The sequence below is a fragment of the Culex pipiens genome, chromosome 1, assembly GCF_016801865.2.
Source record: "Culex pipiens pallens isolate TS chromosome 1, TS_CPP_V2, whole genome shotgun sequence".
Taxonomy (NCBI): domain Eukaryota; kingdom Metazoa; phylum Arthropoda; class Insecta; order Diptera; family Culicidae; genus Culex; species Culex pipiens.
This window is the reverse complement of record NC_068937.1, coordinates 53831827-53851974: the sequence shown is the minus strand read 5'-3', so window position 1 is coordinate 53851974 and position 20148 is coordinate 53831827. Positions and strand designations below refer to the sequence as shown.

At 38.4% G+C, this 20148-nt stretch overlaps 2 protein-coding genes across 2 annotated transcripts; one reads left to right on the top strand and one right to left on the bottom strand.

Moving 5' to 3' along the window:
* Nucleotides 1-1334: 1334 nt before the first annotated feature.
* On the top strand, nt 1335-6955 carry LOC120412492 (pupal cuticle protein 36a-like). The gene is made up of 4 exons (XM_039572991.2): nt 1335-1484; nt 1672-2077; nt 2145-2672; nt 6237-6955. The coding sequence occupies exons 1-4, from the start codon at nt 1470-1472 to the stop codon at nt 6299-6301; spliced, it is 1014 nt and encodes a 337-aa protein (XP_039428925.1). The 5' UTR covers nt 1335-1469; the 3' UTR covers nt 6302-6955.
* LOC120412506 (uncharacterized) lies at nt 6919-18739 on the bottom strand. Its single transcript, XM_039573010.2, has 4 exons — nt 18351-18739; nt 14252-14523; nt 7283-7517; nt 6919-7196 (listed from the first exon to the last, which is right to left on the bottom strand). Exons 1-4 carry the CDS (start codon nt 18381-18383, stop codon nt 7095-7097), a joined length of 642 nt encoding a protein of 213 aa, XP_039428944.1. The 5' UTR covers nt 18384-18739; the 3' UTR covers nt 6919-7094.
* Between the last annotated feature and the right edge of the window lie 1409 nt (nt 18740-20148).

Here is a 20148-nt window from a genome sequence, read left to right as displayed (position 1 = left end):
ACGGCAGAAGTTGTTCAAATTCATTTGGCAGCGTTGTCATTTTTAGAAAAAGAAATAATTTTTGAAAAACGTGATAAAAAGTCGAAAAAAATATGAAATTTTTGTCGTTTAAGACATATCTAGAAATGAGATTGTTGAAAAAAACCATTTTATGCAATTAATTTTTGTGTGAAAAGACGAATTAAAAAATGATTATTTTTTTCTTAGAGTGTAACTTTCTGAAGAGTTCTATGCAATATCTACAACTTTACCGAAGACACCAAATCGATTAGAAAATCTGCTCTTAGGATATAAATTTGTAGGTATGTTTCCAGACTTTTTGTTTTTACAGATAAAATTGTATGAAAAGTTGTAGGGACTAAAAATACAAGAAATAACTGTTTTCCGAATTTTCACAGAATTCACAGAAAAAAATCATGGTAATATTACATCTGGGAAGGGGTACATCTTTTATGTCAGAAAAAATCTGTAATTTTACCTCTAAAAATGTGTAATTTAACAACTTTTCTAGTGTAATGTCACTTTTTCAGACTAAATTGAGGTAACATTGCATCGTAAAAGAGGTAATATTCAACCTTCCAAAATTACACCTTCCATAATTACATTATTTTTTGCTGTGTTGTTCAAATAGGCATCAACTTGAAAATTGTGTTTTAAACAAAAGTAGGTAATGTTGTTGAAACGTATTCTGATATTATCAGGTTTCACTAAGAACGTTAAAACATATTCACAAATTCTTTTCAAAATTCACGAAAGTAACATATATTATCTTGGAAACTCATTTTCCTACACAACAAAAACCGCAATCTTCCTTTGAAATTCACACCGGCTAATTACGTGAGATATGACATTTTCGCACGGTTATTATGAAATCTGTCTGCTGCTTTTTCCACACACGTCTCTCTCTCTTTGTGCCACTTCCCCGCGAGGTGGGCGAAATTTGAATATCGTTTAATAAAATCATCACTTCGATCCACATCTGGCGCGGGGAAGGAAACACCCTCAACTTAAAAATTCATGCGACCTGATCACCTAAACTCTGATAGATCTCTCGTTGTGACCGCCGTCACCGCCGAAGCTCGTCTGGTGCGAGATGCGGGGTTCGTCGCCTGCAACAGCAGCAGCATCAGCCCAAGTCACCATGTGCTTTCTTCATGTGCGTGCGTCGATGTGTGTGAGACTTTTTTTCTGTAGGGACTGGTTTTCGGCGTGGCTCTCCGAAAAAAAAAATCTCCGCAAGGCGGCGGCTGGCCGGCTCATCTGTGTTGTGGCCAGGCTGGTCGTCCCCTTTTTTGGGTGGTGGTGGGGAGTTACCTATATTTATCGATACAAACAATGCCTCCAATATTCAGTCCAAGATTCGGCTTCCTCCAGTGAATACACAGCCGCGCACCGCGTTTGACGGGTTCTTTTGGGTTAATTAGTGAGATAGGTTACTGTTTTTTTGGGTGATTTTTGTGCTTTTTAGAATGAAGATTTTAGTGGTAAGTGATGGTGCATTGAAATGTGATTTGGGAAACAATGATTTTGTGAATTAGCACTAAAGAGTGATATAGAGCTTCAATAGTGCTCACTTAGTGCTGCTTTTACTGCGATTTAGTGCTAGTGTTGGACTATGAACTGATTTGAAAGTGTTATCGTGTTACTAAAAATGGTGTTTCTTCCGTCAAGGTTCTGGCATGTGTGGCCGTTGCTTCGGCACGACCGGAAGCTCCGCTGCAAGGATATAACTACGCAGCACCGGCACCACGTCCTATTGTGCACTCGGCAGTGTCCTCGTCGGCTGCCAGCTCGGGTGGACATGGTGGATACTACCAAGCACCTGCCCCCGCTCCGGTGTTCCACCCAGCCCCAGCTCCGGCTCCAGTGTTCCACCACCATCAAGCCCAAGCGGCCCCGTCGTTCCATGGACAGGCTCATCACTCGGCTGGATTCGGAGGCTCGTCCGGATTCGGAGGCTCGTCCGGATTTGGAAGCTCGTCCGGATTCGGATCTTCGATTGGTTCGTCCGGTGCTGGATTTGGTGGCCTGTCTTCGTCTGGCTTTGGATCCGCTGTGTCCTCGGGAGCATCTTTCGGTAAGTAACCTATGCCACTCTGTCTACTAGTTTAGTAGATTCCAACGACCCTCCTTCCTTCGTCCAGCTCCCCAGCAGACCGTCGTCCAGAAGCACATCTACGTGCACGTGCCCCCGCAGGAGCCCGAGGAGACCCGCGCCCAGCAGGTCGTGAGCCAGGGAGTCCCCCGTAAGCACTACAAGATCATCTTCATCAAGACCCCGAACGTGCAGCCCTCGGCCGCCCAGATCGCGCTCCAACAGGCCCAACAGGAGGAGAAGACCATCGTGTACGTGCTGGTCAAGAAGCCCGAGGACCAGGCCGACATCAACATCCCGCAGTTGGCCCCTCTGCCACCAAGCAAGCCCGAGGTCTACTTCATCAAGTACAAGGCCAACAAGGGAGCGGCGGGCAGTGCCGCCGGAATTGCCAACGCCATCAGCGGATCGCTGGGAGGTGCCGGATTCGGTGGAGCGATATCCTCGGGCTCGGCTCTGTCTTCCGGCTCCGGATTCGGTGGAGCGATATCCTCGGGCTCGGCTTCGTCCTCGTCCAGCTCCGGCCACGGATTCGATGCGGCGTTAGGATCGTCCGGATCGGCCATCAGCAGTGGAAGTAAGTAGACGTTATTATTTTGAGGTTAGAAATTCAAAGGCTTGGCAAGACTTCGATGAGATCACATGGCATCCGGAGAGAGAGCTCACCTGGATTCTACAAATATCTACAGATTCTATGTAGATTGCTGTAGAGTGTCCATCCCCTTGAGAGTTCGTTTTCAAAAAATCGTTTTCAAAAGAATGAAGACCACCGTGATCTCAAACACTGAACGGATTTTTTTTCGAAAACAAATCTTTGTTTTTGCGTTCAGAGCTTATAAAGAACACGAAAATTAACAAAATCAAGCATTTTTGAAGTGGGTAATTTGTAAAGAGATTGAAAACTTATCTAAAAATGACTTTATTTTCAAACAATCTAGTTGAGTCCGTTATGAAAACAAAACGAAACGCAATAACGTCAAAAACGATTTCATCACTCGAAAACGTCAACACATGCTTTCGTTTTCATCGACAGTATTTCTAGTTGACAGTTTGTTTAAACTTGCTTACATGAACTAGTCAAAATTCGACCTCGCTTACGGAAAATTGGCATTTAAAATGCTGTCAAAGTAATCAGATCCGACAGTCTGCGAGTCTTCTGATAAAATTCTGACCAAAATCCTAGAACCGATTGACAAATTAAACCATTTCAACAGGCACAGTTAGGTCCCAAAATCCCACCTAATTGGTCATTTCCACCCAAATCTTCTTCCCTCCGTCCAAAAAACGACCTCCCAGGCGCAGCATCTGTCCAAAGTCAATGAACCTTCTGAATGCCCCCTCTGTGCTGTCCAAAAACAACACCCAAAATGTTTACATCACTTTTTATTTCACCCGGTTACGACCTCTCCACTAGAGCGACCAACCGGTTGCTCCAAGTTCTCGAACGAGTTTTCGCTTTTCAAGAAAGAAAGCGAATCGACAACAACGGGACGGGACAAGAACACGAAGGAAGAGTAACACGTGGTCCCGTTAGTCTCGTGACTCTTCCATTGTCCGCCGGAATGTGGCGACCCGGACGGTGATGTTGCATAACTGGACACTCCCTCTTGGGATGGCCTGGGCGCAGATGATGATGAGATTTGGGGTTTTGGAGGTCGTTTGGACGATTTCTGGGAAGAATTCGATTGAGGTAGTTAAATTTGTGATTAAGTGGATGACTTCGAGAATTGCTTAGATCAAAATGGTTCGATTGATCGCTCGGAGTCAGAAAGTCGAGCTTTAAAATCGTTATTGGCGATTAGAATCATGCACTAATGAAGTTTCAAGGCTATCAACAAAAGCAAAAAAAAAAAAAACTTCCAATTTAGTCTGTTTTGTGCAGTGAAGTTTCCTGTATTTTGCTTAATGGATCTTTAAAACTGTCGATCCCCTCGGTTGTCACTTACTTTGCTTTCAACACAAGCACGTGACTAACTGTCATTTCAAAACTATTTTTGACAGCCTAGGGGTACACCAATCATGCTTGAAATTTTGATTAGCCGATCCCTTTCATCACTTACTGCGTAATCCAAAAAGAACACATTGTGTGACATTTCACCATCACTTCAAAAGTCAGCCGATCCTCAAACCGGTTCGAGGACCCACGCTGTTACGCGTCCCTTTTACCCAAAAAAAAATGAAAAATTCCTCGCTGAAAACCGTTTCATAATCGCCTTCCATCAGACTCCAAATGGGCCGCGATGATTCAACCGATTTAAATAACTCAATTTATTCGTCCCAGGAAAACCTGCGCGCGGGTCTCAAAAACCTTTAAATATCCCCATAAAATTTTACGATCGCAGCCAATCTTTATCGATCCGCGTTACATAACCTAGACGAGAAGACCTGGCCGCCCTTTTGGGGACCTCCTTTTAGTGCGAGAAACGTCATTTTTACGCGCTCGCAAAAAATCGTTAAAAGAAAGCACATTTTGCCTCTTTTACCCTACGGAGGGCAACTTTCCCTTCCCACGAACGGTTGATAAATCACCTGATCCGTGCTGTCCATCGCCCGCCCGCAGGTGACATTTCGGCGGAACTTTGCGGTAGAACCGGTTCCTTTCGAAATCTCCCAAAAGGCGAGACCTTTTGGCTCTCCAAAATATGCATAACAACAACAGCAATGACGCCGCGGTAGGCCATGAGATCAACCGAGGGGTCCTCCTCTCTTCCAGCCGGTATTACGGAGACAATGGCATTTTTTTCTCCGTCTTTACATAATCGAATCATCCTAGTTGGCCCAGCCGGATGAGAGACACCGTAATCAAAAACAAATGACAAACATAACGAACCAGTTTTAAGCCGCCCCTAATGTCAATAAGTTGGGAAGATATGTTGAGGTTAGACTTTCTCCCAGCGCCGACTTGGTTTTGGTTTACCGGACGGCATTAGCGCCCACTACGGCTGTCACTATGACCGAGGGGTACGTCATTCATGTGTGGTTGTTTGACGAGGTGTTGCCCAATTAGCATAAAGATCGACCGGAACGAAAGCGAAAGTGACCCCAGCCGATATCTGACAGATGATCGATCGATTTTCGGTGTTTTTCGGTGGTTTCAGATTTCAACGATACTATAATTAATGAGTTTCCGAGGGGCGGGCGGATGTCGTGCAAAAACCAGACGTTGAAACGTTTGTTTTGTTTTATACTTTCGCTTTCTGGAATGGTCGATTCGGGTTTGACACACACGAAGCTCTGCGCGATTTGCGCGGATCAATGTCACGGCCGGAGGTTGATGGCTCCCCTCGAGGGGTTAGACAGATGAATCACCGTTATTGGTGACCAATTCGTTGAACTTTTTTACGTGACTGTTTTGTTCCTTTCCTTATAAGTAAATTAAAATAGAGGTTCGTTCAAAAATCATTAGCGACGTCCCTCTTGGCGTAAAATGATACGGAAACAAACTGCTCCGTAGCGTATCTAAATGTCACTTTGACAGATGATGTTCAAAGCCGAGGGGCAGGACAGTCACATATAACATTTACATTAAAAGTTCAATATGCAAAATATGACATTTTCTAGCACCAAAAAGAAGATTCATCCGAAAAGTAGGGTTGACTTTTGATACAAATCTCCAAAAGCGACTAAAAGAGCACGTCCATAAATCACACCCCAAACCGACAAGGACAAAGATTGCATAATGGTGATGCAAAAATTAACCTTTAGCGTATCAGAAACCTAACCTAGATTTCACGCCCGTCTTAGACCAATACCAGCCAATCCGAAATGTCAAAGCCACTTGGCTGACGTTTGCGGCTAGAGCCAAAAAATCAAACAGAACAATAAAAAGCAACAAATTAACGCGCGCTACGCTAGAGAAATCTGCATAATTGCATGGCAGACCCCCCCTTGTGCTGTCATCGACGCGTATGCACCAAGGCTTCCACAAATGCCATCCAAAAGTTAGATAAATATTTATTATGACGATTTCTCTTCCATGCGAACAATTAAGCCGTCGTCTTCCTCATTCGGTTATTACCACTATTATGTGCCTTTGTGGTTATGTGTCATCGCTGAGCGCCCGTTGTCAAGCCCCCCGGTTGAAGTGACACTTGCTTAATGTGTATTTACATTCGTTTTTCTTTACTTTTTTCCAACGCAGGTCTGCCTCACACTGAGTATGGCGCCCCTACCGGTGGACACGGTGGTCACCAGGGATACCACTAAGTGCCAAAGTACCTTCGCCAACGCCTACAATTTACCGATGACACTTCTTCCGGAACAATGCAACAGACACACACACACACTTGACACTTGCACATAACCCCGCGATACCTCCGTATTTGCTTTAAAACTAGTCTAGTAAGGACGAATGCGTGCGCGAAGATTTCCAGAACTCGGTTTAGACCCACTTCCGGCACACCCACACAAACCAACGGAAACGTCAGGAACTTGGCGCGACCACAGCGCCCCTCGCTTGGGCGGCCATCTTTCTTTTTCTTAACGGTGACAGAAGAAAGATGGCGCCCGGGGGCACAGCTCTACTTCTTTGCTTTTAAAGGTTCTACAAGCTGATGTTCAACTTTCTGTCTTTCTGTGGACACGTGCCAAGTTCCGGATGACCCCCCAAGAAGAGACTATGTTTAGTGTTTAGTTTAGAAGCAAACTGAAACTGACAATTTTTTGCGCTGTTAAATTATTGAACAAAAATACGAGATATCAAGAGACGATGAGAGGTGCGTAATTTTAAGACTCGTAGGGACCCTAGATAAAAGAGAGAAGAAACAAATTGTTGTCTATATCTAACCGTAAGAGAAAAATATATAAAAAATAAAAACAAGAGATTTTACAAAATAAAACTAAACGCTGTATTTCATTGGCCTACTATATGAATGTAACTTGGATGAACACTAGGATGAATGACGCAGGAAGCAGGCCATGGCACGACACCCGAACCTAGGGGCGTGCCACGCCGAACAGCTTCAGAAACTTGTGGTAGATGTACTCGGAAAGGACCGAACTATAGCGGTACTCCGTAGCTGCTGCTCGGAGGTCCCGCGGGCGATCCGTATTCGCCACTTGGGGTCCCACTCGCCGGATATGGTCCACCGTCTTCCTGTTTCTGTTTCCGTGAAAAAAGAAAGAGAAAGAAAAAAAAACACCCGTCAAAATGACAAACCTAACCTCACCCGACGGTAGCTAAATCACCTGCGTTTTGTACCGGATGAAGTAGACTTCCGGTTTGGACGGAGGTGTGGCCGCCGGCGTCGGGATGATGATCTCTTCCGGTTCTTCCTGCTTCTTGACGAGCACGTAGACCAGCGTCTTTTCTTCGTTTTGCTGCAGGGGTGGGATTACGGGTGGGGCTGGCGTCGGCGGGGACGGAGCCTTGATGAAGACGATCTTGTAGTGCTTCTGGGGTGGAGGGACGGAGATGGGTTTTCTGTGCGGGTGAGGTAAGATGGACAGGTGGTCAAATATTGTGTAATTGAGGGTTGTTGTTGAGTGATTGAAGGGGTTGTTTGACCGTGTCGCAGAAGGGTACTTGAGAAGGAGTGGGCGCAATCACAAACTCTTTTATTGAGTGGTTGTTCAAAGCTATTGCTGAAGGGGCCAGTTCAATAAACAAGGTCGAAATAAAGTTTAGGTTATCTTCAACTTTTGTGAATTCATCAGGAACAGTTCGAGAATCTACAAAAGCAATCAAAACTATAAGATAGACAAGCCAACAGTGTATGTTATCGTTAGGGATAGTTGCAGGTCCCAGATTTTTTAAATTCTTTTTTTGCACACAGAAAAATACACGTTTTAAATCATGTTTAGCCGAAGCCAGGGTGAGATTTTTCACGGCTCAAAAATTGAAATTTCGCGGCATGTCAATTACAAAACATTGGAATTTCACGGCAATTTCACGGTTCTCGAAAATCTGCTTGATTTAAATGCAAAAATATATTATTTTACTATTATTGTGCGGAGGAAAGTTACCTTGAGAATTAACAATAGTTCAAATAACAAAAAATTACCCCCTGGCACAAAATTTGCATTGCAATTTTGGAATAAGTTGAATTTTGTCAAGTTTTACATTTGAAAAAGTTTAAAATTTTTAATATCAAAATAGTTTGCTAAAGTCTTGCCAAACGAAAACCATTCTTAATTCATTAAAAGTAGAATTATAATATTTGATTATTTTGAATAAGTTTAAGCAAAGCTACATTTTTAACAGTTTTTACAGCATTTCGTATTGATAATATCAAAAAATTAAAAATAGGTAGTTTAAAAATGCTATTTTTATCACCAAGTAATGTATTTTAAAATTGAATATAAAACATAATTTCAACCCAAAAAAATTAAATCATTTTGAATTTTTACTCACATTATATAATACAACTTTTTAATCGTTATTTTACTATATTTAACAGAAATTTAATAATAAAATAGCTCAGGTTTTGTGTTTTCTTTAATTGAATTTCTCGTTGTGTTATTCATAGCATGTTACAATCAAAGGTCATTTCGCTGTGTATTTACATGTAAGAATCAACATTTTGATAGAGATATGTTATAATTAATATCTTTAAAAATGAGATCTAAACTAACCATGTAATATTTTCAAATTAATTTCAACAACTGCTTCCAAAATGCACTACTTGTGGTTTGTTTCAATTCAAAAATCAATTTTTAAAACAATGAGGAGCAATTTTTCAAGTGATTATTCGAATTTCACTCCATTTCACGGTGTTGAATTCACGGCCAAGGGCAAATTTCACGGATTACGCGGCGGATTCCGTGAAATCACGAAAAATCACTAGCCCTAATGGTGAGGTGTAAATTAAACTATAGCTAACGTCCCTAAATAATAACACACACACAAATAGCTAATTAAGTTAGTTTCAATCGATTTAAAGTAAATTCTCGTGATCGTTTGATTGAATATCATTCCCAAATCAGTTGTTTCTGCATTAAATAAATAAATTATTTTACAAAATACTTTTTTTTGAATTTCTCAAAATGGTGTATTTATAATAATTTTTAAATACTTTCTAGATTTTTATTGAAGCTAAAACTTATGTACACAGCAAAAAAAAAAGTTGAATTTTGGAATGTTGAAAAAAAAATGTAATAATGAAAAAAATGAATATTCATCATTTTCTGATGTACCGTAAACCGGGGTGACTTTGATAGGATTTCAATTTATTTTTGAAATATTTTCCAATTGGTTCCGGTTTTCTCAAGATTATTATTTTTAAAACATGTACTGGGGTAGGCCCCACAAAGTCCATGCACTATTTTTGAAAAAAAGTTTTTTCAATAGTGTTTAGAAAAATAGTTACGTTAAAAATTCTTAGTTTAAATTCCGGGGTGACTTTGATAGTTATAATTTTTCTTGTAAAAATCAGATTTAAGGTGTTCAAATTTCATTTTTACGTCAAATGTACCATCACTAAGGTTGCTGATATAGTTTTTAAGAAAAAAATTATTGTTTATATTTAGTTATTTAAGTTTATAAGCTTTTTAACAAAATACATATAAATTTTAGGTAAAATTGTAAAATAGTCGAAATTTTTCCTGAAATTCGTTAAAACTAGTTTTGTTTATAAAATTATTGATTTATATTGCATTTTAAACTGATTTCGAAGCACGAATCACAAGTTTTCACATTTTACATAAAATTTGTTTAACTAACATTGCCTATAAATTTGGAGATTTTTTTAAATTGTGTTTCAAAAACATATATTATTTACAAACTTATTTTGCCTTCTCTTAGTGGAAAATTGTCCAAAGAATCCGAAAATGCATTCCGTTTTCCGATTCAAAATCATGTTCATTGAGAAAATCATGACACTTTCTGAAGTATGAAATAATGTCTTTCATCAACTTTTTCTTTATTATAGTTAACTAACTTTTTAAAATTTTCTAAATTTTATCAAAAGTTCTTCTTGAGGTACTTTGAACACTCCTCTACCACGGTCAGTATGATTCTAAACCATTGCGTACGTATTTAATTTGTACTCTTCATTTTGCAGAAAAATCTGAAACCTATCAAAGTCACCCCGGCTATCAAAGTCACCCCGTTTTACGGTATTATAAAATCATTTTTTTTCTGTGTGAACTTGCTGAACATTTTAAGTTGTTTTTACATTTTTTTTTAAATTTTTGTTACAAAATTTAGCTTGATTTACACTCATATCGATTCGAGTTCCGTAGCCGCTTTAAACTAAAGCATCGTGTATGGCAAAGATCAAAAGAAAATTTACATAAACTTAAGGAATAGCACCTGTCCCTCCAATGCCTATCACAAATCCTGCTCCAATAAATCATCCAAATCACATCTAAAATGCTGCCAGCACAAACCTGCAGAGGCCAACCAGTTTTCCGAGATTCAGATGATGATTTATGCAGCTACAGAGTTCTAAAACTGTGCATTGGTCCAGACGTTTTTACGACAGAGCCTCCGGTTCCCCAAACGAGCACAGCTAATTAGCATACAAATCAGATCTCTTCGCTTTGCTGGTGTGAAAACGATTTGCCAACTAGTTGGTAGAACTAAATGGGAAAATTGAGATATTTGTACGCGAGAACCCGATGCGGTATGTTGCAGGAAAAGTGCAGTAAAGAGCTGTGGCGTGGTTTGCATAAGATGATCTTCTTTTAATTTGCTTCTTGTTTTTCTGTGTGGCTCTTCAGAGCATAGCATGGGAGGAGTTTGGCGTGTTGATAGCACATGTATTAAAAATGCATGCTTGCGGCATAAGTTTTTTTCAGTGAAGAAACTCCTCGCCCCCTCAAACCAAATCATCGCACATATTATGGAAAAGAATCGAGTTACTTAATTGGGACGACGACCACGGCGACGGTAGGACAGGTGTAACGTTTCGTTGGGGGCTTTTGCCTTCATGACTGCTATCAGGTTGGCCATCGTGTTTGACTACTAATTGCTGGTAAGCTTGGCATGCGACTTAAGTCAAGGAATTTCGAGGAAAAGCATTGTCGTGATTTGATCGGTCGGTGTCGAAAAGTCTGTTGGAATTACTTGGTGAATCATCTGCATCAGCGGTTTATGGATTTGGGCAGTAAAATCACTGATCGTCGCAGTGGTAAATCGTTGTCGACTTGGGGTGTGTCCAAGACGTTCATGCTATAGCTTTTTTTCGTACTCTATTGGTGACCCGTGTGCACTCGGGATTGTTGGCGGTGATGAAGTTAAATCATTTCTGAAGATTAAACTAATTCTTTTTAAGATTTTATAAACATTAATTTTTTTTTGTTTTGCTTCTTTTCAACGTAACGAAAGTCATTCCAAATTTAAATTATTTGTCTAAGTTTTACAGTTTTTTTTCAAACATCATCAAAATTATTATGTTTGACTTTAAATAGTACGCTCATTTGAAACAATAGTCTTGATTCCATAATTTTCAAAATATTTTTTTTTCTAAAAGATCATAAAATTCCAAAAATGTTTTATTTTTTAACATTAAAAATTGAACCATTAGCTGCTGAGATGTAAAATGTGAGACTTAAAAAACTATTTTTTTCTTGTTTCTTTTATTCGCTGTATGTCAGCAACCAAAGGTTCTAAATCTTTCGAAAAAAATATTTTTGGAAATTTTCAATCACGACCACTTAAAAAACAAATTTCAGTTAAATTAAAATCTAAGTGGCTATATCTTAAAAAGGTGCACTTTTTCAAAAAATCTGTAGATTACTTTTCGATTGCAAATTTGATTTTACATTAAATACTGAAGTCAACTTTTTTTTTTGGCTAAAATTTCTATTTTTTCCAAAAAACACAACAAATTTGTCTATATTTCTCTATGGCTAGAAAATCGCGGTTTTTTGTCCTCAAAACATAAATATCAAAAAATTTCGAAAATAAAAAAAAAACTGATTTTGGGAAATTGATTTTTGGTGAACAAAAGTCATTTTGAAATCGGCAAATTATTTTTTGCCTTTTATCTATTTTTTCTGAATCTGCAAATCTGCAACATGGAGCTAAACTTTCTGTGCAGTTGCTGTGAAGTTTACGGTCGTTACCACTCGCCTCCTTAGACCATTCATCTTCCCAAAAACCGTCCAACTCCAAGCGAAACTTACTTGAAGATACCGTGGAGATTTTCCCTTAATACTCTGAAATAAGTGGAGCATTAACACTTCCCGTCTTCCGAATCCCTTTCCTTGTCCCTAGTGCGCGGTGGTGATGGGAGCGGCCGGCAATGGACGGCTGCCATGGTGGTGAGAATCTGGTTGAAGTGGAATGGGTTCTATTCCCAATTATCAATTCCTAGGCAACTTGGGCTTAGACAATCATCACATGACATGGCGAAAATCCAGTCTGCAATCCGCTAAAATCACCTCCTCCTAGCAAAGCGAAGTTGCTGTGAAGTTTACCATGACACTTCGAACAGATTAACTCCATGTTGCACGCACACACTCTCACTTTTAGTTTCTCGATAGTCCTCATCAATACCTACAACTTTGCCGGAGACACCAAATCGATCGGAAAATTCCTTCAAATGTTACAGATTTTCGAATATTGACGTACCATTTTTGTATGGACAACCTTGTATGGGTGAACCAATGACACAAAATGGCTTCTTTGGTCATAGGGAAGATCCCCACCAAATTTGAGCCAAATAAAAAAATAGGGTCGAAATCGGCCGATTTCGTACAGAATAGCTACTATGCAAACTTGATTGAGCCATGTGCTAGTGCATTGAATTGCTAACTCCTGAAAGTATGCCTGGAGCGCTAGCGTAGTTCATGTGCTAAGTTTTGTAAAGGAAATTCCGAGATTTTATCTTTGAAGGACTGTTTCACAGTAAGGTTTACTTTGAGGGTTTGGAAGATTCTTATTTAAATTAGGCCGGGGAATACGATAATAATAATATAAAAAAATATAAAAAATGGAAAATTGAAAAAAACATAAACTTTTATAGTTTTGAGAGGCATATTGAATTTTTCGCATTCCTTGGACAATCTACTATAAAATGCAATCAGAAAAGAAGTATTTTGGTATAATAGTTGCAAAGATACGAGTAAATCAAAAACAACACCGACCAAAATAGTGGACTGGTACAAACGGCATCAAACTTGGGATTTCTGTTAACTATCTATAAATGAACGTTTCCTCCAAGTTTGGTCCAAATCGGTGATGGTGGAGTCGAAAAGTTTACTCAGTTGACATGGAATAAGCTATGTACTAATTTCAATTAAATTCTAAGTGTTTTTTAACTTGATCAAAACAAAACAATATTAAATTAAGAAATGTGTGACTGAAATATCCTTAAAAGTGCCCACGTGCTTTAGTGATAGCCCCGAAACAGATTTTAGATATTTAAAATACCATTTTGTATGGATAGCTGACAAAATATCTGTTGAATGTACGAACCAATCTGCAATATAGCTATTTTGTCATGGAAAAGGACTTTACAAAATTTAATCCAAATTTAAAAAAAAAATGTGAAAACCACTTTCGGTATTCGGGCAGAATTGCTCTGCAAAAAAGTTAAACATTGGCAACTTTAAATTGCTATTCATCTGTACCTCATTTGTTAACTCAATGCTACAACCCTTCTGCCATCTTAACCTTAGCATAATGCTGCCCCATCCTTTCGATGCAATACGCTTCATTAGCGGCGAGTCCATTGATCGCTGCTCTCGGTCGATCCGAGGAGGAGGTGCCATTTCGCTCATTTGACAACTCGCTTAGTCACTCACGCGACGGCAGAGTCGAGTTTGCCCTTTCAACGGGGTGACACGCCGCCGCCTGCGATGACTTATCGTATCAACGCAATGTCCACATTGCACATCGCATTGGCCAGATGTTCGACTCTGCCGTAATGTCCCCAACGATAGTTTGCTTCCGTAGTGTGCTGTTGTCGGAGTTGCATTTTTTTTTTTAAAGTAATGGTGTTACAAAATGTTAACAAACTAGAAATGGAGATAAACTGTATTAGAACTGATTTTGAAAATTTAAAATGAAGTAGTTGATTGGACAACAGACCATAACAGTGACCATTTAGTGGCTTAATCCACACGCGGGAGAGACACCGTAGAGACATGTGCAAAGCAAAGAAGGTCAAGCAGATGACCGTTGGGTCGTCGCACGGTGTGACCCACGAAGGTCAGCCCGTCTTACGTAAGCTGATTGGATCGTGAATCCCCCCAGGAGGGGACACTTACCTGGTGGTGGGAACTTCTGGGTCTGGCGGTGGAACGTGCACGTACACGTGTTTGTGAATTACGGGAGCCTGCGTTGGCGGACCATATTCGGACGTGGCCGAGCCGTAACTGTTGACCGAGATGGATGGCAGTGGTGGCGGGCCGTAGTTGTAGCCACCGCCCTCGGGCCGGGACGGAGGATAGGGACCGGGGCCAATGCCACCGCCGGGACCTCCACCGCTGATTGGAGGCTCCGGGCGGGCTTCGAGGCAGGGTGTGGTGAGGGAGATAAGCTGGATTTAGGGGGGAAAGGAGAGATTTATCGTTGCATAATTTTTTGGATGATTCATGAACCTTTTTAAAGTAGATTATGTAAGAATAATAGTGATTGTCATTATTATCATAATTTCAACTCTATTACACGTATTTTAACCCGTTAATATTTGATGAACTTCACATATTTTAGTCTTAGTCTGAAATTAATTTGCCATTATTTTGAAGTTTTTCTCAAATATCAAGCAGAAAAAAAAACAGAAAAATGAAATAAAGACTATTAAATAACTTTCAAAGTCATTTATATACAGTCATCCCACATATTCGGGACGGTTTACAGATCGGCCGATGCTCAAAAAATCATAGAAAATTGAACATAATGATTTAAAAGTTGGAATTGCCTTTTTCATTGTAACTTAGGGTAGACGTATCTGTTTTGGATCTTTGTTGTAGGTGATTCTTGACATCCTTTTAGATCGAATGCAACAAGAATAATCCAAATCGGTTGAGTTTTCGCCGAGATACAGCCGGATGAAGTTGCATTTCCAACTTTTTTTGACCCCCTTAGTGTTAATTTGACTCAATGTCAATGATTGGCATTCAAGGTAAAGTTCATAGGGGAGCTGGGGGTAAGACGGCCAGGCGGGTTAAGACGGCCACCCCACTGTTTTGATAAGTATACTAATGAATATTACTAAAATGTTTAGCAATACTGTTCCTCATGCTAAATAATGCATATGGAGCCACCTTTGCCAAACATATTGTTTGGAATAGTATAAAATAGCTCAAAATAAACAAATAATTTTTGAACTTGAAATTGGATGTAATTTTCATGAAAAACTACTTAGGCATTTTTGTTAGATAACAATGTGTTTTCCTGTCTACAAATATTTTTTCATGTTAAATTGAGGTTTTCCCTAATTTATGTCCCTCGGAAAAGTTTAAAAAATGCGATGAGCTATTTGCAAAAAATGTTTTAAAAAATAATTTATTTGGGAGCAAGACGGCCACCTCCTTCGGGGGTAAGACGGCCACCCGTAATTTGTAAATTTTATTTGATATAGGTTATATTTTTGACGGTTTTTTGACTATTAAGACATATTTGTAGATAAGGAAAAGCATTTTCAATAAAACTATCCATTTTTGATCAAAACGCTGTTAACTACCGTTTCGACAACATTCTTTACAGTGATATAGCAAAACTCATTTAATAGTATGAAATCCTATCAAACTTTTCATAAAAATCGCTAATTTAATATTGTTTACATAATTTTGATTTACTTATTCTAATCTAAATACACAAACTAATTATTTTGCATCAAATTATGTTTGTTTTGAAGTAAAATTCACAGTTTTTCATAAAATGTAGTCGCAATAATATGAAATTCACTGAGCCAAAATATGTATTTTTTTTAAACAGCATTTTTCTTCACATTTGAAACTTAATTTTTTCAACCAAAATAGTTATGATGTTCAGAGAAGTCTGTTAAACAAACCATGTAGGCATTTGGATGGATTTAGCAAAGTTATTAAGTTAATTTATAGCACTGGCCGTCTTACCCCACATGGGTGGCCGTCTTACCCCGCGTAATCTATATATCTAGAGTTTTTTTTGAAAAGGTCCTATAAACCAAATCTTCCATTTTTGCTTTTTGGGTGTTTTTAGAACCGCCTTGAGTCAGGGGTATTCAAAAACACCCAAAAATCAAAAAGTGAAAATTTTGTTTATAGGACCTTTTCAAAAAAAACTCGAGATATATATAAAAAATTTCGATGGTTTTGTTCGAACGCGAATCAGTTCAATACGGAGCGTCGGATCGAGGTGCTCTTTGTTGCGTTGGGTTCGTATAAGCCCAAGGAAGGTTCTTACGCCAAAAAGTGGTAACTTTGGCCACTCTGGAACCGATTCCGGAAAATCTGCAGATTGTATGGAAAAAGTTGCGTAAAATCTAATTTTGATCATAGGAGGCTGAACAAGGAAAAAGCTAAAAACGTCAACAAACGAAAAAAGGAAAAGACGAAGTTTTTCGGGTAAGGCTTGTTCATATATATACGATTTAAATTTTTTTTTAAATTGCTAAAAAGTATTAAAAAAATGGTTTTTAGACCAACTAATTTATGTCATTTCTATACTGGACTACTAATAGTACAATGTGTACGTAATATGAGATCAAAATAATCTGTTGTGTAAATTTTATGTTACTTCTACCTTAGGGTGGCCGTCTTACCCCCATCTCCCCTAAAATTCAACCATATTTTGGAAAATGTAAGTTAACTGTCTAAGAACAATTCTGCGATAAAAGTTTTCCAATGGTATCAAAGTTGCTTTTATTATTTAGAAATTATGAGAGGTGTATCGTTTTTTTACCCATAGTCACCCCCACTGATGGTTAAACATTCAATATTACGTCCTTTTGAAATGTTAGTCTTGATTTATTTATTTTTCGAAAAGATCGGAAAATTTCACGAATGTTTCATATTTCAACATTGTAAATCGGACCATTAGTTGCTGAGATATCGACATTAGAAAATAGTGGGTTGATTGGGTGAGACTTAGAAAGCATCAATTTTCCTGTTTTTAAATCTTTGCATGGCAACATCTCGGCTACTAAGGGTCGTATCAACAAATTATTTTCAAAAGTGGGCAAACATGTGCACAAATTTAAAAAAATTAAAAACTGCGAATTTTTTTTTCAGAAAAGTTATCTAAAAATGGCTTTAACTTGAAAACGGTGCACTTTATCAAAATTTCACTAAAGCACTTTTAGATTGCCGGGACCGTGGTGTAGGGGTAAGCGTGGTTGCCTCTCACCCAGTCGGCCTGGGTTTGATCCCAGAAGGTCCCGGTGGCAAATTTTGAGACGAGATTTGTCTGATCACGCCTTCCGTCGGACAGGGAAGCAAATGTTGGTCCCGGTCTAACCTAGAGGTTAGGTCGTTAGCTCAATCCAGGTGTAGGAGTCGTCTCCCTGGGTCCTGTCTCGGTGGAGTCGCTGGTAGGCAGTTAGACTCACAATCCAAAGGTCGTCAGTTCGAATCCCGGGGTGGATGGAAGCTTAGGTGTAAAAAGAGGTTTGCAATTGCCTCAACAATCAAGCCTTCGGACACCTATACTAGTTTCGAGTAGGAATCTCGTAATCGAGAACGCCAAGGCAATGCTGTAGAGCGAATAATTTGATTTTTTTTGACTTTTTGATTGCAAATTTGATTTTACATCGAAAAATTAAGTTGAAAAATCTTAGCGACCAATATTTCGATTTTTTGAAAAAATCTGTATTGATTCAAAAATTCATAAATCGGTCAAAAATTGTTTGCACAACCTGGAAATTTCTAAAAAGTTGGCATTTGATGTTCCTAAAAGATATGAAAAAAACCATACCTACAATTTTGCCGAAGACACCAAATCGATCAAAAAATGTCTTCAAAGGACACAGCTTTTTGAATTATCATACATCATTATTGTATGGACAGCTGCCAAATTTGTATGGAAAATTATATGGACAATCTAATGATGCAAAATGGCTTCTTTGGGCATACCGAAAGCACCAAAAAAGTTTCAGCCGGATTAAAAAATACAAAAATTAAAATTATAAAAAGACCGATTTCGTAGAGAATTGCTCTCATGTTTTTTTTCATGAAAATTCCAGATCTCACAAACAAAATGATAGTGTTCCAGTTAATTTGTTGTGGTTTGTTGAGTTTTTATCACAGTCAGTTATCACTTTACTTTCTATTCAAAATATCATTCATCACACTTTTTGCACTTTTATTGGTTGTTGCTTTTGTGTTTTTACTCTTTACTTTGTAGTTTACAGTCCTTTTCCAAAAAGTCCATTATTTCACTCACCACTGATGCCAGCGTAAAAACTCGGTTAATCATTTTCACTTTAGTTCACTTGTTTCACTTAAAATCTAAACTGCCAAAAATCTCTTCCAAAATTCCCCTATTCGCACCAAATCCGTCTGCTTCTGTTTGCCTTGCTGCAGACTCAGTTTCACTCTAGTCTTAAAGCTTAATTACACACTAATCCGACCAACCACTTCCATTGCAAGCTAGTACACCACTAAACTGGAGTGGAAAATAATGATCTGATTTATATATCAAACAGTGTTGCGCCGCCACACAATTACCATTTCGAGTGAACCAACGACGGTTTGCACCCCCTCGAGAGTTAACAAGAAGAAGTAGAAGAAGCTTCGAGGGGGAAGGCGTGCGCGGGAAAACTTCGGCAACCGAAAGTAAAACTGGTGGAAAATGGTTCGCAAACATCACGAGACGAGACGGAGTTGCGTCGTGCAAGTGAGAGTGTGAGGGTTCAAGAACATGAAGAAGCAGAAGAAGTTGGACCATTGGTTCTCTCAAGAAGATCTGAGGTTAAGTTTGAAGACTGACATTGGTGCATAGTGGGAATGAGAACAGACATTTTGGAATTTTGGTTCTTCCAAAAATATTAATAAAATTGGAAAATCTGTTGTTGATTTTTTTGAAAATGAAAAATTAAGTTTATTTTACTTTGCTTGACTGTTATAAATAGAGTATTATTGAAAAAGTATCATTTAATTTTGTTGCAACAAGACGTTTTGTTTTTCTCAGAAAATTTATTTCTTCTAAATTTTCGATTTTTCACAAACACTTTTTTCTTAAACATTCTGACTGTATGATTAGATTTTTTTTAAATATATTTTTGCAATTCCGTCGTTAAACTACTTACTTTTCCTGTCATTCTTGAACGACGAAATAGCCTACTTTTCTGTACCAAAAATAACAGAATCGAATAGCAACACTTTTCAAAATAAATGCTGAAAAGTTCTACTTTTCAGCACTGATAGGGGTGCTGAAAAGTTGAACTTTTCAGCACTTGTTTCGAAAAGTAACACTTTTCATCATTTTTTTGATTTAAACGATTTATTGACAAAATACATGAAAATTAGACTTAAAATTGCACTTAATGGATGTTTTTCGGAATTGCAAAAAATGTTGTATGGAACTCGTTGCAAAACTTGATTTTTTCAGCACTCTTCGTATTTATCCAACTCGGTGAACCTCGTTGGATAAATATACGACTCGTGCTGAAAAAATCATCTTTTTGCAACTTGTTGCATAAACTACTATTTTGCAATTCCGTCGTGAAACTACATACTTTTCCTGTCATTCTTGAACGACGAAATAGCCTACTTTTCTGTACCAAAAATAACAGAATCGAATAGCAACACTTTTCACAATAAATGCTGAAAAGTTCTACTTTTCAGCACTGAAATGGTTGCTGAAAAGTTGAACTTTTCAGCACTTGTTTCGAAAAGTTACACTTTTCAACATTTTTTTGATTCAAACGATTTATTGTCAAAATACATGAAAATTTGACATAAAATTTCACTCAATGGGTGTTTTTCGGAATTGCAAAAAATGTTGTATGGAACTCGTTGCAAAACTTGATTTTTTCAGCACTCGTCGTATTTATTCAACTCGGTAAACCGCGTTGGATAAATGTACAACTCGTGCTGATTTTTTTTTCTTTTTGCAACTTGTTGCATAAACTACTGTTACAGTATTTATATTTGTTTATTCATTTTACATACATTTTAGTTAATATTTTTAGTTAATTAACCAACATGTTTGGATAATTTTCACATTGTTCAACGTGGTT

Coding starts and splice junctions, on each gene's coding strand:
- LOC120412492 (XM_039572991.2), top strand. Junction 2,078..2,144: donor GTCCTCGGGAGCATCTTTCG/GTAAGTAACCTA, acceptor TCCTTCGTCCAG/CTCCCCAGCAGACCGTCGTC. Junction 2,673..6,236: donor ATCGGCCATCAGCAGTGGAA/GTAAGTAGACGT, acceptor TTTCCAACGCAG/GTCTGCCTCACACTGAGTAT.
- LOC120412506 (XM_039573010.2), bottom strand. CDS start 18,383: ATGATTAACCGAGTTTTTACGCTGGCATCAGTG. Junction 14,524..18,350: donor TTTTTACGCTGGCATCAGTG/GTGAGTGAAATA, acceptor CCCTAAATCCAG/CTTATCTCCCTCACCACACC. Junction 7,197..7,282: donor TCATCCGGTACAAAACGCAG/GTGATTTAGCTA, acceptor TCACGGAAACAG/AAACAGGAAGACGGTGGACC.